Here is a 17,048-nt window from a genome sequence, read left to right as displayed (position 1 = left end):
CGGGGTCGCAGAGGGCGCTTTTAGTGGACTACAAGCTTAACATCCGTCCACAGTGTGATGTAGCTGCAAAATAACCTAATGCTGTTCTAGGGTGCATCAAGAGGAGTATAGTGTGCCAATCAAGGGAAGTAATAGTCCTGTTCTGTTCTGCCTTGGTCAGACCACACCTGGAATACTGTGTCCAATTTTTGGCACCACAATTTAAGAAGAGTATTGACAAGCTGGAATATGTGCCGAGGAAGGCAATCAAGGGTCTGGAAACACAGCCTTATGAGGAACAGTTGAGGGAATTGGGTATTGGCTATGTTTAGCCTGGTAAGGAGGAAACAGAGAGGAGACATGATAGGCATCTTCAAATATCTAAAGGGCTGTCACATGGAGGATAGAGCAAATTTGTTTTCTCCTGCTCTGGAGGCTAGGAACCAAACCAATGTCTCCAAGTTAAAAGAAATGAGATTCTGACTCAACCTCAGGAAGATATTTCTCACAGTAAGCGCTGTTCGACAGTGGAACAGACTCCCATGAGATGTGGTGCACTCTCATTCTTTGGAGGTTTTAAAGCAGAGGTTGGATGGCCATATAGTTAATTTAGTTGAGATTCCTCCATTGCCGTGGGTTGGGCTAGATGACCTTCGGGTTCCTCTCCAGCTCCCCAATTTCATGGTTTTTACCAGGTGACTGCAGGACTCTCTTTGGGATGATCCTCAGGGCTGTTGTCTGCGAGATTCTTTCATAAAATGGCGTTAAACAGAAAAAGCTGCCGACATTTAAACTGAAATAGTATATTTTTAAAAAGCTACAACCAGAGAAACCCACTTTAACTCAAAGTGCTGACTGCAGAGGATGGCTGCTCTCATGTCCTTTGTGTGGTGGGAGAAGGGAGGCTGCTTTTGGCTTTGCACAGATCCTTTCTAGGGAAGGGGCGTGGTCAGGCCCAATGCTCTCTGGCCCCCTGGTTTTATATAATTCTATACTTTTGCCTCTATGTTTGCGATTTCACACATTTAAACTTTATTTGTATGCACGCATTGTGTAGGCCCAGAAGGCGCCCACCCAGAAGTGGCCACAAAATATGGACGGCTTCGAGGGACGCAAGCAAGTGTAAAGGGCACAGAGCGGCTGGTCGATGTCTTCCTGGGCATCCCCTTTGCAAAGCCTCCCACTGGCTCCTTGAGATTCTCCTCACCTCAACCGCCTGAGCCATGGGATGGCGTGAGAGATGCTACCACGTACCCAGCAGTGTAAGAGAGATGCAGTTGGATCCTCTTGGCTGCACTGGGGAAATAAAAACCAGCAGAGGAATGATTGAGGGGAGGTGCTGGGAACCACCAGCATGTTTTCATCATCATCTTTTTTTAAAGAATTCATTCATTTTATATTTTTTGAGAAAGAAATCACTGGACACAAAACAGGTCTAATTGCTGAAAGAAAATTCTGTTTTAACTTAACACGGACACCACAGAAATTCCACTATCTGCAACCTTAATGGGTCGGAGCAGTCCAGATGTTTCAGCAACCAGCCCTTAGCCTTTGGAGGCTGAGAGCTCTTTCACTGTTAATCCCACAACATTTTAGCTGCATTCAATAAATTCATAATTAATTATTTGACCATCTTACACAAATAATTTTCAATGATATTAATTCAATGCTAATGGGCTCCAAACTCAGGGTGGTTAATTATTTGAGAGAAGGCATGGGATATTATGTTCCAATAAGCTTGTGAAGGCTAATAGTCCCATCACATTTATAGCACATCTTTCCTAAGACATCTATATTCCCAGCATTTACATCTATTAACAGAGGATATCCTGTTTTCAGACTAAAACAATTTATACTGAATTCTCTGAACAGAAAGGCTGAGTGCTCCTGCTCTGATTGTCTGAAACATTGTCATCCATTTTCTAAGATTAGAGTGTCAAGAAGTCCCCTTTCTTGTTGCCCTTTTTAAAAAACAAAAAACTAAGAACAGATGATTAAGTCCACAGCTTTGCCAGTAAACATTTAAACTGGCCAATGTCAGTTTCTCCCTGACGCCACCTCTTGTGACCTCTTGCAAATTATTATCTTTATATTTGAGCTAGTATGTTCACTCTGTTATTTCCAAAGTACTGCTGAGTGTGGGGGTGTCCTTTCCGCAGGTGCCCCCAGGATCTGGATATACTCAAAGGAATTCAGAAGAGATGGAAAGAAAAGCACCCGCCCTTCCGAAGTTCTGAGGACTGTTTGTATTTAAACATTTATACGCCTGCAGATTCCCCCAAGGCATCCAAGTTGCCAGTAAGCACATATTTTAAATGGACTGAAAGCAGTGTTGCAAAGCAAGGGGGCTGGCAGCAGATTCTGGGTTGATGGCAGTGGCTCTTGCCAATGTCATTTTACTCTGAAGACTCTTCTGCCTCTCGTGTTCTTACAAAGGGCAATTTTGATTGGTTACGCCACATCCTTTCTTTAATTGTTCTGAATAAAATAAAATAAAAACTGGATAACTGCATCTTGATCTGCACGCAAAACTAAATGGTCGCGAGGTCTGTTGTTGCAAAATTGCCTGACTGTGATGATGCATCTTCGCCATCCATTATGAAATTGTCTACGTGTCCAATTATTATGTGCTATTTATTTCAAAAACATTTTATGAAAAATGCTGTCTAGCGACCTTCCGGTCATTCCCTGCCGCCCCTGTTCTTTTGAAGGTGATGGTGTGGATTCACGGAGGGAACATGATATTTGGGGCAGCTTCCAGGTTTGATGGTTCCGCGCTAGCTGCCTACGAAGATGTGGTGGTGGTCATCCTTCAGTACAGGCTGGGCATTTTGGGGTTCTTCAGGTAAGAAGCTTTGGCTAAAGGTATTCGAGGGCCCTTTTCACTAGAGCGGCATTGGGTTGACCTGTCGGGTCAGCTCTTCTCTCCACTTGTGCATCTGAAACCCCATGAAAGGACCTGGCATTGACTCAAAGTGCCAACCTTTTCTCCAAAATCCACCTGAGCACTGAGCTTGCTGCTCCTTGCCAACACTTTCCTTTCAGCACAGGGGACGAGAGTGCTCGAGGGAACTGGGCCCTTTTGGACCAGGTGGCAGCTCTCCAGTGGATCCAGGAAAACATCGGAGCTTTTGGGGGCGATCCGGAATTGGTGACTCTCTTTGGTGTCTCTGCAGGATCCATGAGTGCTTCAGCCCATGTGAGTTCCAAAATGTTATATGGTGGGGGTTTCTATTATAGTAATAGACTGCTTAATTCTCAGGTGGACATTTTACAAAACATAAAATAATGATCTCTGACATACTCTCAAAGCTGTGGAAAGGATGGGGGGGGGGGTAGCAGTCACTGCTAACTTGCAGAACCCATGTAATCATGGTGCATAAAGTGGCCCTTTTTGCTCTGGCTACAGGAAAGATTAGGAAGAAGGAATTGGGTGCAATAGGTGTACGTTCTATGGGGACTCAGAGGCCTAATTTGATGTTCAGCGCTTTTGTTAGGTCAGTGGCAGGGCATAATGTCTGTTGCCAATGGTGTCCTTTCTCCTCTGCCAGGTTATGTCTCCCTTGTCAAAGGGTTTATTCCACAGAGCCATCCTGGAGAGCGGTGTCTCACAGCTTCCAATAGTCTTCCAGAACAGGTCTAAGTCTGCTGAAGTAGGTTTGTTTGTTTGACCAGATGAGACCAAAATGTTTTCTGTCCCAAGGATGCTGGTTTTTTCTTTTCTTTTTTAAACACGGCCCAGGTAGCAAAAGTTGGGTGGAGTCCCCCAGTGTCATGAATGCAGGGCAGGGCCGGCTCTGTTCTCATCCTGAGGCAACCGCCCCAGGCGGTGGAACCCCAAAAGGCAGTGCCCTGCAGGCACCCTGTCCCTCTTGCTGCCTCCACCTCTGGCAGAAACAAAGCAGTGGCAACTTCCGCTGAGCTCTTGCCAAGATCTTACTGAAATCTCATGAGATCTCACCACAACCTCTCTCAGTGCCATGACTGGAGTTAGTAACAGGTAACAGGTGTGGCACAGGGCCAATCTGGAGTAAAACAAAAGGGCACCAGGTAGTAGCAATATGCACTCTTGCCCTTTAGAAATGGAGGTGTGAGGTATGTTGTGCTGCTTTCGGCTGAGGGAGAGGGACCACTCACATAGGTATGGTCCTGTTGGTATATAGACAGGAGGAGGCCTGCCATGGAGATGTGATTAAAATGGGTCCCTCAGCACCCTGACAGGGCCTTTACTCCTATAGGGTGAGGATGGTGGGCCATTCATGCCCACTATGAACCCAGATGGTTGGGCAATGGGCAGGCTGCTCCTAGAGGCCTCACACTGGAGAATTTTTAATGTGAGCATATTGGTCTTGGGGCCTACAAGCTGAGGACAAGATGCACTGTAAAGACTCAAAACACCTGTTCTTTGGGGGCAGGGATAAAAGGACAGGCAAAACAATTGCTTTCTGTCACCAGGGCTCCAGCATTCTTAGGGACATATGGAGGGCACCGAAACCTGCTGAAAGCTGTTCCTTCAGATCAGGGGCACTGGGGTAGTCACCTAGAGAGGTTAATAATACCCCAAAATGACAGTTTTTGTCATTGGGGCCCCGAAAGTTCCAGGGCAACACAGAAGATTGGGCAGCCTTGAAACCCTTTCCATCGGGTTTCCTTGGCAACAAGATGAATGCATACTGGGGTCACAACTCACCCCAAAAGCCATGTTTAAGGCCAGCACACCGCAATAGTGCTTTCTGGTGGAATTCTAAAGCGATCCTCAAAAGGAGGTGGGAATTACAGTGAAAATGGGGTGGGGCACTTGCCACCTTTTAGTTTGACAAATGGTGGACTCTCTGTTCTCCACTCTTTGAATGCTTAGTGTGCCAGAGGTTGCAGCAGATAAGAGTTCCTGTCATTGTGTATGTATACAGAAAATTGCCCGTATCTTTGGCTGTGAGATGACCACTTCAGCCGCCTTAGTCCACTGTCTCCGGCAGAAGAGTGAGCAGGAGCTGATCAGTGCTGACCTTAGCAGGCAGGTAAGTGACATGAGTGGTCGGGAAAGAATCCCCCACCCCATGCTGGGGCCTTGATGCCCTGCTCAGTTGTTTCTCCCCTCCCAGCGAGGGGAACCACCTAGAGTGCTCATTAAGACCTTCTGCTCCAAATGTGTATTGCTGTTTATGAGGGCAAGGAAGAATGGACCAGCCCGTCTTATAGCTTCCTTTTTGTCCTAGTGTACAGTGGTACCTCTGGTTATGAACTTAATTCATTCCAGAGGTCTGTTCTTAACCTGAAACCATTCTTAACCTGAGGTACAACTTTAGCTAATGGGGCCTCCCACTGCTGCTGCGTGGCTGCCGTGCAATTTCTGTTTTCATCCTGAGGTAAAGTTATTAGCCCAAGGTACTACTTTCAGGTTAGTGGAGTCTGTAACCCAAGGTACCACTGTAATATAAATACAGAATATAAAAAGTGCAGAAATTGGATTTAAATACATATTTGTGTACATGTTTAAATAGATCTTTTATTGGATCAGAATATTATTGATTTATTAATCTCAAGGCGATGTACAATAAAAACAACTAAAAACAAACAATAACTGTGGAGCACATCAGTTTTCTTGGTGCTCTGGTGTCCTGCGTGCCTTGAAACAGGAGGGTTGGTGGCTAGAGCTCAGGTGGCGTAAGACTTGGTCCAAACCTGACTGAAGAGGGTGAGGCTGCAGCATCGTGCTCACTAAACAGTTGGCAGAGAGATGGGGAGAATACAACTTTGCTTGTTCTTCTCAATCTCTTGGTGGCTTTCAATGCCATTAACCACAACAGCCTTAAGGAGTCACTCAAGGAAGTGGTGTTTGGGGGCACTGTACTTCCTTGGTTCTGCTCATGGGAAGCTACTCATGGTTCCATCTTGTCCCCCATGCTATTGAACATCTATAAAGCTGCTGGGAGCTGTCATCAGGATTTTTGAAGGTGCTGCCAATAGGCAGGTGACACCCAGCTCTATCTCTCTGCTCCATCTGAATCAGGAGAGGCAACTGAGGTGCTAAGACAGGCTGAGCTCCTCATTCCTCCCGGACTATTTTGGCTTGGTCAGGGTGGAGGGTGGGGAGTGGTCCTGGGCCCTTCAGTTAAACACCTTCTTTCCTTCCCTTTGCTCAGGGCTTAGGGCCAGCTTTGGATGGTGTGTTTATGCCGAAGACCCCAGAGGAGATTCTGGCTGGGAGGGAGGTCAGTGCTGTGCCCCTCATGGTCGGAGTCACCAACCATGAATTTGGCTGGAATTCGCGTGTGGTAAGATCCCGCTAGCAAGGCCTTTTCATTCTGCCCCCCAAATGTCTGCATGATATCCCTGTGACAAGAGGGGCCTCACAACTAGGCTATGAATTTAATGGTTGGTGGTGGTTTAGACCCCAAAGGCTCATTAGATGTTCTCAAGCAGAAGTTCTTGGAGACGAATTGGTTCACTGTGGGCAATAATGGATCTCAACAAAGATGTTTTAATAATTAAATAACACGGACAAATGAACATTCCCAACCAAGAATTACTCTGGAGTTTCTCTCAAAGGCACAGATAACCCTTCTTTTCTCTTTTGATGCAGACTGGGACCCTGGAAGGGTTTAAGGACGTGGGAGACAGGGACAGAATCCGTACTACTTCAGAAGCAATCCTCCCCATTTTGGTAACTATTTATTTTGTTGATTTGCATCCTTTCTCTGAGAAACTTTGAGAATAAATTTTCTGCAGATAGGATTGATTATGAGCACCACCCTGTAGATGTTTGCCTGGATGGGGCAACTCATGCCTAGGCTGAGAGGTGACTGGTGATGGGGGGAGTTACGATCCAGAGGAGTCCTCTCCTGACTTCACAGGGATGGAATGGGAGCTCTGGCATTAGCTCTGATGGTTGCTTGCAGGGTTGGCAGAGGAGGAGGAGAAGGGGGCAAGAGAGGGAACTAACCCCTGTCCCTCTCCTTCTCCTGAGGCCATTGGAAGCAGCTGCTTAGGGGGGGGGAGCTTCACAGCCCTCACATGTTCCCAGCCAGTGGCCTTCCCCAAAGCCCCCCAGATCATTCCTGACCCAATCCTGGGAGGGGGCCTTAGGACTTCTACTTCAGCTCCATTCAGAAGAACATGGGTGTAGCAGTGGCAGAGTATGAGAGGGGAGAATAACCTTTTGACTCCCTTTCCCAAGGTAGGCTAGACATGATGCCCAAGGCCAGTTAGGCTTCCACCAGACACCCTTCTTAGCCCCCTCTAACATGGAGAGCTTTCCAGAATCCCAAGGGAAATTTATCAGAAACGGCTGGCTTTTCTTGGTCAACCTGCTTCTTACACACTTGTAGCACAAATCAAGTAACAAAGGGCACGTTTGAGAAAGGAGGGGACCCCCCCCTCGCCCCAGCAATGGCCATTTCCCACCATCTCTTTTCTTCTCTCGCAGGGGATCCCACTTGAACTCCTGCCAATGGTACTTGATGAGTACCTTGGGGACACCAACGACTTGGATGAGCTCAGAGATGGGTTCCTGGACTTGATTGGAGATGTGTTCATTGTTATCCCATCCATAAAAACATTACGGTATCACAGAGGTAAAAAGAGTGTCCCCTGCCCCCGCCAGGTGTTACTTATAATAAAGTCTCCTCTTGACATTAAAACACTTGTGACGCATGCCATTTGAGGCACACCAGAATCCCCAGAGCCAGACTGTGAGGTGTCTGGAGTTTGACTCCAAGAGACTCTCTGTGTAATTTCTCAAGTTCAGCTCTACTTGGAGGAAGGAACAAAATTATTTCCAGATATCAAAGACTTTCAGGAATTTAGCGTGGGGAGCCTGGAGTCAGGGCTCTTATGTGTGTTTGCAGTTTCCAAGTGCTGGCATGGCAAGCAAGCATCGTCTCCCCCTCTGCCACTTCAGTAATTTACACTGTAAACTCAGGACACCCAGTAGGTCTGTAATTCCTTGCGTCTAAGATTTACATAAGCTGGCACCACGACTGCTTTGAGGGAGAAGACCAGATTTATCCATGTGAGTAAATAGGCAAGAGGGCTCACGCACCACCGTCAGTCAGCATTTTATTTGAGTAGTTCGGATAGGAGGGAGAATTAAATTGTTCTGGTTTAAATTGTACTATAAGGCACAATATCTGCTTCTGATACCAGATTTGCTTCTTGCAAACCACTGATGGAAACATCACGTAGGCATTCTGCAGCTCATGAATCGCATCACTGAAAGCTCAGAAGACATTTTTTCCCTAAGTAACTGTAGGGATGCAGCAATTATTTCCTTCATCTGTATTGTCAAGGGCTCCTGTGATGATACCCCAAAATTGCAATCATTATTCTGTGTAGCTGCAGTTAGAGTTCCTAGCTAAGTTTCCCCAGCTCCTGTGTGGCGTTTCTTTCCTAGTTAGAAGCTTTTTGCAACTATTTCTCAGCTGCACGTAAGTCCCAGTCAGTTCTAACCTTTGCTTCTTGGCTTGGTTATAGTGGAGAGCTTTGATTTATGTGAGCCCTTGAGCAGCGACTGAGAGAGCAATCACACCCAGAACCTTCCTCACAAGGCACATCCCCACCCCCCATCGTTGGGGGTCACGTGGGCTTTTGTGCTTACCAAAGGAGAGTACACTTGGCTGAGTTCAATGCCAGCTTATTTGATCCCTGCACCAACAAGATGAGTAAATCATTCCTGAACTGGACTAAAGCCTGTGGGTGAAAAGGCCAAGGTATGAACTTCCTCACCCATTAGCAGATACAGACCTGGTCAAAGATGAAGGCTGACTGAGCCACTGGGAGCAGGTCATGAAGAAGTCCCACTGGGAGTAACATGAGATTCCGGTGCAAGGGCTGCATCTTTTCAGGGTTTCTCTTTTCAAATGCACTAAATCTGCAAGGTAGTTTTTCAAAGCCTTTGATTCATAGGCTTTGTATGTTTCTACGGATCTAGATAATGTTTTTGTGCAAGTGGAAAGTGTGTTACAAGCTGCTAGACAAAGCTCTTGAGAATAGGGGCACAGGATCAAGTCCTTGGATCAACTGTGCCTATTTAGTCCATCTATGCCAGCAGTGGCTCTCTGGTGTCTGACGCTGAGAGGGTTTCCCCCTCTCCTCTCCTCTCCTCTCCTCCTGTCCTGATCCTTTTCACTGGAGGTGGGACCTTCAGCTCTTCTGCATGCAAGATAGGCCCCCTGGTGTTGAGGTATGGACAGTCCAGCTTCTGTGGAGGGGTCATTGGTGGCATGTTTCTGAACCACCAAGCCAAACACATGCTCCTCCCTCCCCTGTTTGTCAACCTCTAGCCTTTGAGGGCTGCTATCATCCAAGTGGGGTTGAAACTCATCCTGACAAGGCTGTGGGCAGATGGTCTCGATTCAGAGGAATGGTGCACAGTCTGCTCTGGACAGGGTTGGCCTCCCTCGAAAGAGCTGAGGGATTCTCCTGGATCCAACTTTGTCACAGGAGACTCAAGCAGCCTTCATGGCTGCAGACCCTTTTGCCAGCTGAAAGGGGGGATCAGAAGTATTTTGCTTTTGGGGGTCATTTCCATGGGGATGGTGTGGAAACTCCCCCAAGGTCAGATGAGGACCAGAGTTGAAATCTTAGAACCTTAGTGGTGGGTGACTTTACCTTTAAAAACAAACAGGCTGAGGATTTTTTTTTCTTTCCCCTTTTTCTAACAGCATTTCCCACAGGAGTACCCAGAAAAAGAATGTAACTAGTACCACTGTTCCCTGGGGTGTTCTGGGATAGTGGGAAGGGAAGATTGGCTGCCTCTCTGAGCCAAAGACCTTTGGAAGCTTCAGTCCGTACAGACGTCAGCAGGCAGGATTTTGACTGGCCCAGGGGGCAGTAACATGCTGTCCCTTCAAGAGGCAAAGTCATGAGGCTGCAGTGTGAGGAGGAGGCTGTGTGAGTGGACTTAAAGGAGCTGCTTTGGATCACGTGCCTGTAGGAAGGGTGGACCCTACTGGCTCCACAAGGCCAGGAAAATCCTCTCTGATATGTACAGTACTAGCTGCCAGGGATGACACACGAAGAAGCTGATCTTTCTGTTTCCCCCATAATCTATAAGTTCCCAACATCACAGTGCCTTGTCATAATTATACACAGTTTTTGGAAGGCCTCTGGGCACCTGGAGGAGGTTCTGTCTTCTCCCAGACCACAAACCATTGAGTTCTGTAAAGGTCTATTCTAGGCACTTTTCTGGCTCCTCATTGGCAGAGGTGAAGTGGGTGAAAAATGAAGGAGGGGGGCATCCCAGCTGTCCTCCACAGGGAAGCTGGACAGAGGGTGTCAACATTGTTTTCTTTTAGATGTGAAAGCCTTATAATTTCCCCTGGGGCTTTTTGAAGCAGAGAGTGCCTGGTGAGCTAAAATGAAGCCTCCCTGGATCTTACCAGAAAGCCCCTCTGATTGTACAGGAGACCCTTCAGACCTGAATCAAAGGCTGCCCTCTCTCTAGCAGCTGAAAGGCAAAGGACAGGGAGCCACCGTCCTTAGGGAATGCACTGCTGCCTTCTCTCTCAGCCTCCGTCTCCTTTTGTTCCCTCTTTAGAGACCGGGGCTCCCACTTACTTCTTTGAGTACCAGCACCGTCCCAGTTTGTACCACGATACCAAACCAGACTACGTGAAAGCGGATCACGCAGACGAAGTTGGGTTTGTCTTTGGAGGGCCGTTTCTCACTGGTGACATCTGCCTGCATGGTAAAGCGGCTATTCTGTGACTCAGGACTCACTTTTGGGGGAGGTTGCAGGTACAGAAGGATGGCATGGCGCCCCCTCCAAAGCCTGTTGGGTTTGCCGTCATCTGCGGTGCTGAAACCCTTTTGGTGTGACAGGGATTTGGTGCCTACAGATTACGCTAAGAATTAGCAGCAGAGGTTGACCGACTGATCACCTGCCCTGTTCACTTTTCTAATTAACACTTTGCATGTTGTTTTCTAGGGATATAATACATTCAAAGTGAATTGAAACCAAAGGGTTATGTAGCAAGGCTCCCTTTGGGCGCAGAACATGGGAAGGGCCTGAGCGGTTCTTATAGGGGTGGCCCACTTTCTGGGGCTCTGCTGGACATCTAACCAACAGTGGGAATGGGGGAAAGTAGAAGCAGGAAGAAGCCACTCCCACCTGTGGTCAGTAAAGGGCGGACAAGGACCAGAAAACCCCCAAACCAGTTCACCTTTAACTGGGGGTGGGGGGAGGATGGGGGGCACCTCCTTCTTCACTGTAAGGCAAGAGAAGCTAGTAGGATACTGGCACTCATCCAAACTAGCCACTCCCCGCACACCACCGGAAACCCAATCTTTACTGCTGAATTGGAGAAAATATCTCCGGATTGATGTCTGCTCCAATTTATCGCTAAAGAGCAGGTTTTCCTGGACAAGCGGGAACCTGCTCAGACCCACACATTCAAGGCACAGGACAAGTACAGCTCTGGATGAGCCCTGGGCGGTGCTTCAAGGGAGGCTCCCACCTCCAGGCCTTCCCCATCTCTGCCTCTCTGGGAGGCAGCTTACCCCCTCACTTTCCCCTCTCTGCCAAGTGTTTTGAGTGGCCTTTTCTCCTCCTGCAGTCCCCTTTGGGCATTTGGCCTGGGGCATGGCTCCGGCACAACCCCAGGACACCTGGCCCATCACATCCAAACACTTCTGCAGCCTCTGCCTTGACATGGGCAAATCTATATATTCATGTGAGGTTTCCCTGCCCATTTCAGAACAGAGCATCACCAGCCATGTGGCTCAGGGCTGTCAGGCAAGACTACACATTGAAACAGACCTTCTTCTTTGGAGATCACTCGTAGCTGAGTAAGATTGTCTTTCATGAACATAGGCTTAACAGTGAGTCCGTAAGTGGCTGTGAAGGCCAAGGTTCCCAGGCAGGAGTTGATCATGGACAGGGTTTGCAAGCATGCCTTCCTTTAGCTTGTTTCTCCTTTTAGCCCTGAGTTCATGCTTCTTCAAAGTCCACAACACATTTGGTAAAGGCTGTTCTCCAATTGGAGTGCTTGCAGATCACTACAAATGACAGGCACCTTTTCACGCAAAAGCTTTCCTGCAGATATTTTGATGGATGCTGCAGCATGTGTGCCCCCCAAACTTCCCCTGCCCCCCACATTCTGCTTCAGAGAATGAATTACTGAACTGGCTTGGGTAACCGCTGGGAGTGGATTTGTATTTCCAGTGATCCCAGCTGTGTAATGAACTTCCCTCCCTCTGTTCTTCAGGTGATGCCACGGAAGAAGAGAAAGTTCTTAGCAGAACCATGATGAAATATTGGGCTAACTTTGCTCGCAGCGGGTGAGTCATGGACCACCGTGATAGTTATGGGGGTGTGGTGTGGCTGGCTGGAAGGCATGTAGGATGCCTTGGCAGACATGACAGAACAGACATTGTCTGTTGTTGGTTTTGCTCCTAGAAACCCAAATGGAGAAGGGTTGGTAGAGTGGCCGGCCTATAACACCCAGGAGCAGTATCTAGAGATAAATCTGAAGCAGAAAGTTTCAATGAAGCTGAAAGAGAAAAAAGTGGAATTTTGGCTAAAGACTGTCCCTGAGAAGGTGGATGAGGTGAGAAGAAAACACACAGAATTGTAATTCACAAGCAGCTATGGACAATAAATAGAGCACCAAAATGACAAATGATAGTTACTTGTTAAAATATATTTTTCCACAAAACAAATACAGCATATTTCTTTATTCTGAGCTGCAAAATGATGGAGAGTAGGTAATATAGAAAAATTAGTTAAATAAACATCTCTATCTTGTAAATTATGTTTATTCCTTTCCTGCAGGAGGTATGCACATTGTTACTAAGCCTAGATAAAAGTTACCTTTTGTTTAATGCAATGTTTAGTTTCAGATCTTTGCATTGTCAAAAGTATACAGTAACATAGTTCTGATTTACAAAACTTGAAAAATGATTATAAAAATGAATATAGTGTTACATTTAGACTTTCAGAATAAAGGGATGCCATTTTTTGGTCAGAAAAGTGTCTGTTCCTTGGTCTTCCTTCAAAGGTTTCACACTTCACAAAAGGCTCAAATAGGCTGATGGGGCAGCCTCTCATTTTTTAAAGGGGCAAATGGAAGAGATGCCCCCCCCCCCCAGTTTTGGATCAAGACTGTGTGCGTGACCCATACCTCCATGTGTCCCTGTTATGCACCAACACACATGCAAACATGTAACAACAGAAATGTGATATTTCAAAATATTGGGCCTACAGTGATGGTGTACCAGAGAATGTTAGTAAAACATCCTGTTGCCCCAATTTGGATAAAAACAAAAGACTGCTTATTATCACATAGTGCCAAAATAGTTGCACCTGTTTTTTGCAAACAGCTACAGATAATTAATTGGCTAGTCAGTTGAAAAGTGGAGCATGGACTCCATAAACACACCACCCTGTCCAGACTAACAGCTTAGATCCCCCCACTGGCATAGCGTGGGTTGCCAGCACCCGGGGCAAGGCAAATATCCCTGCACCACCCGCCGACAGGTTGGAACGAAGGGGAAATGGCACAGCAACCTACCCGAGTGGCAGTCATGGTGCCCCGTGAGTGTCAAGCATGGCGGAGAGCAGGACGGGGGATTGGTCAGGAGCAGGTATCTTTAAAAAGCCTGTGCGGAGCATGCCCTGGCAACCAGCTATCACCCAAATCCGCTCCTCCGTTCACCCATGCAAACATTGGGAGATTTTTCTGTGCAAGGGGAAAGGTGCACTATTTTTTTATTACTACTTTTTTTTTCTTTTTGAAATTTTGTGTCCCTAAGAATTTTGCACCCAGGGCAACCGCTGCTGTGGCCCCACCCATGCCATGCCACTAGGTTCCCATTTAAGGAGCAGGGAGGGGCGCTAAGGATGTAGAAGATGGACAGACAGGACAGGCTACAGGAATGCACATGACCCATGTTTGGGCTGTGCAGGGGCAGAAAGGACTGCGAGACCTGGGAAATGAAGCAGGTAGAAAGCAATGGAAGGCTGCAAGTGCTGAGAGGAAGCACTTTCCCTAGTTAGAGACTTGTGGCTATGTGTTGGAGTTATTGGAGGTGCTAGATATAAACCTTTTCAAACCAGCCGCAGCCTGCAAATGTGGATTGTCCCCAAAAGCCGTGGTGATGGGTGGCCAAACCCTTCGCAGGTTGCCCTGAGCCCTGCATGGTGTGGTGCTCAGAACCTTTGCTCTCCTCAAATCCTCCCAAAGAAGCAAAAAACAAACAAACAAAAAACACACACAGATAATTAACCAGAAGAGAAAACAGGTGTCTAAGAGGGAATCTAGAGCTTTGCACCGGAATGAAGAAAGGCAACCAATACAAGGAGAAGGGAAGTGTGGTGGAGAGAAGTCAGGGAGGGAAACAAGATGGCCCCAGAGAAGTCTGTTCTGGAGCATCCCATAGCAGTGGCTGGAAGACTTAAAGGGACAGTGACCTAAATAATTTGCTTCCTGAAGTGGGAGGGTTGCTGAAGAATGGTGAGCCAGGTCAACACTTGGGCTGGAGGAGGGAAGCAAAAGCTGGCCAGAGAGGCTGGATCTAGCATATACTGGTAAATGGGCTGAGGTTAGGGAATAGACGTGAGGGCTGGGTGCAAAAATTGAAGAGGGGGGCTAAGGTCAGGCTGCACTGGACCCTGGTGCAAAACTAGTAAGGGGCCAAGAGAGCTCCAGGTGAAAATACAAGTGGAGAATCCGGAGCTGAAGAATTGCAAACAACTGTAGATTCCTTTACTGATAAGGACAGAGGCCGCTGATAAGGCGGGCCTCCTACCCCACACTGGGGCTAATGAATGGCCAAGGAGGGGCATGTGCTTTTGTTGGTTGAGTGCAGTGCAGAGCAGAGCAGAAAAGGCATTCGCAACCCTCTGGAGTCCTTCCTCCTATGGACTACAAACCAGCACAGCAGCCTGACTGCCAGCCTCAGTTGGGCACAGGGCCACCTGTAAGGGAAATAGCAATAGAACAGCTGTACATTGCAGGTCCAGGTGAAGTTAACAAATTTGTTGGGTGACATTGTTCCACTACAATGAAAGCAATTACTACTACTTCTACTACAATTATGAAGACACAATAGCATCTATAGTCACAGATCCATTTCAGACCCTGGGGACTTCCTATGCCTATGATTGCAGCTGCTTGGAAGGATAGTGCTAAAAACCTGCATACAGAGGCACCTCGGGTTAAGAACTTAATTCGTTCTGGAGGTCGGTTCTTAACCTGAAACTGTTCTTAACCTGAGGTACCACTTTAGCTAATGGGGCCTCCCGCTGGCACGCGATTTCTGTTCTTGTCCTGAAGAAAAGTTCTTAACCCAAGGTACTATTTCTGGGTTAATGGAGTCTGTAACCTGAAGCGTCTGTAACCCGAGGTACCACTGTATAAAGCTGGGAATCCTTGCTAGCTAAAGGCATGAACAGATGCTGGGCTGCATGGGAATAATCCAGATAAAACCCAACCAGCTGGACAATGTGGCCCAAATAATTTCTGTTTTAAAACCAAACCTAAAGCTCAGCTGAAATGGATCTAGAAAATCAGTGCAGTCCTGGAGAGCCGGGAGCTCGCTGGGAGCCTTGCCTGTGAAGGGAGTGTTTGCAAGGAAGCAGCCCAGGGTTGCTCCTGGGTCCAGGCCATGTTTCTGCAGAGAGGTGAGTTTCAACACGGCCTCTTTGAGAGTTGCCAGGACCGCTCCCTCTTGCAGTGAGGAATTCTCTTTCCCTGTGTCAGATATTGGAAGCGCTCTGTTTAGGTTGCATTGATAAGACCCAGTTGGACAGCTTCCGAACAGGCGGGGTTTTTGTTTGTTTGATTTATTTTGCCCTAGGGCGTAATGGAAAGGCAGTTCAATTTTCAGCCCTTATTTGGGCCCTTTCCCCCTTCATGTTTGGTGCTCCTTTCACCACACACCCTTAGCTGGCACTTCCTCCTCCCCCTTGGAGACCTTTGTGCTTTTCAAAGCAAAGCAACAAACTCTCCCAGGCAGGGAAGAACATGTCAGCTTCTGGCAAGAGTTGGCTGTTTGGAGTTCTGCTCTGCGGCCTGTCCATCGCTGGAACTGCAGCAGGGGGTAAATACAGCTTCTTTTGCTTATTGTGGGGAAGTTTAAGAAGACTCCTTTCAGGCAAAGGCTATGTGATGGGACCCATAGGCAGAAAACCTTGGCATAGGTCCCCAAGAGTAAACCTCATTGGACACATAGTTCATGCTTCAATAGGGATTATGCTTCAATAGCCAACTAACTCTTTTTATTAGATTTGGAGGACAAAAGCAGGCAGGACAACTTTAGGTTAAGATGGATTAACAGTCTTGATTATTGTAGGGGAAATGGGATACCACCAAATGCATGCTATAGCTTTACACAATGCTTTGACAGAGGGAAAATGATATTGAAGTGGGTGAGTCAAGAGCTGTTGAAATTAAATATTTCACAGGAAACCTGCACTATTACAAATGAGACATGTGCATTATTAGCCAGGGTAATTGTATAGTTTGCCCCTTAATCTATCCTTTACAGATGTGTGTGTGAAAAAAGAAAAGAAAAAAGAGTTGAATAATAAAAGAAGAAGAAAGCATTTGGGGCAGAATTCCCAATACAGACTCCGCTGTTTTGTTTGAAGTTCTTTATTTATGTATTGTTGTTAAGAGTTAGAATTTATTTTAGAATTATGTATGTATTTGTTTATTCTTAATATATCTCAATTCTGCCTTCATCCAAAACGTGAATGCCAGGGTGTGCAATAAATAAATAAAAATCAAATAGCAATACTATATCAAAACAATTACAAGAAATAAAAACAACATTGCGGAAGCTGAGAAAATAATAGGCCAAACACTATTCAGCAAACTAAGACAATATAGTGAATTTAAGAAGCCTGGACAAATCAAAATATTTTGGCCTGGAATTGAAAAGCAGACTCGAGTACAATTGAACAAAGCAGGTTTCCAACGGGGGTGAGTGGGCGGGCCATGAGGGGCCATTTAGTCCACAGGGGACAGGGGCTGATCTGTGACTCCTGAGGTCCCATTCGCACGTCTGCTTGTCCTGTGCCTAGACAGCATAGGTCCAAGCAGTTTCCCCCTTGCCCTCCTTCTTTC

At 46.9% G+C, this 17,048-nt stretch overlaps 1 protein-coding gene across 1 annotated transcript in view; it reads left to right on the top strand.

The window, feature by feature from the left end:
- LOC310850520 (uncharacterized protein) overlaps positions 1-17,048 on the top strand; it is a 33,889-nt gene that overhangs the window by 3,301 nt on the left and 13,540 nt on the right. The window contains exons 2-15 of the mRNA XM_083752041.1: positions 1,037-1,241; positions 2,139-2,277; positions 2,691-2,824; positions 3,025-3,178; positions 3,531-3,632; positions 4,890-4,997; positions 6,123-6,254; positions 6,563-6,643; positions 7,406-7,553; positions 10,517-10,666; positions 12,186-12,258; positions 12,377-12,550; positions 13,885-13,921; positions 15,867-16,020. Coding sequence (XP_083608167.1) covers positions 1,037-1,241; positions 2,139-2,277; positions 2,691-2,824; positions 3,025-3,178; positions 3,531-3,632; positions 4,890-4,997; positions 6,123-6,254; positions 6,563-6,643; positions 7,406-7,553; positions 10,517-10,666; positions 12,186-12,258; positions 12,377-12,550; positions 13,885-13,921; positions 15,867-16,020 — 1,791 coding nt within the window. The remainder of the gene's footprint in view (positions 1-1,036; positions 1,242-2,138; positions 2,278-2,690; positions 2,825-3,024; positions 3,179-3,530; positions 3,633-4,889; positions 4,998-6,122; positions 6,255-6,562; positions 6,644-7,405; positions 7,554-10,516; positions 10,667-12,185; positions 12,259-12,376; positions 12,551-13,884; positions 13,922-15,866; positions 16,021-17,048) is intronic.

The sequence above is a fragment of the Podarcis gaigeae genome, assembly GCF_964106915.1.
Source record: "Podarcis gaigeae genome assembly, chromosome: 8".
NCBI lineage: Eukaryota > Metazoa > Chordata > Lepidosauria > Squamata > Lacertidae > Podarcis > Podarcis gaigeae.
The sequence above is the reverse complement of the archived record's forward strand: the minus strand, read 5'-3'. Positions and strand labels throughout refer to the sequence as shown.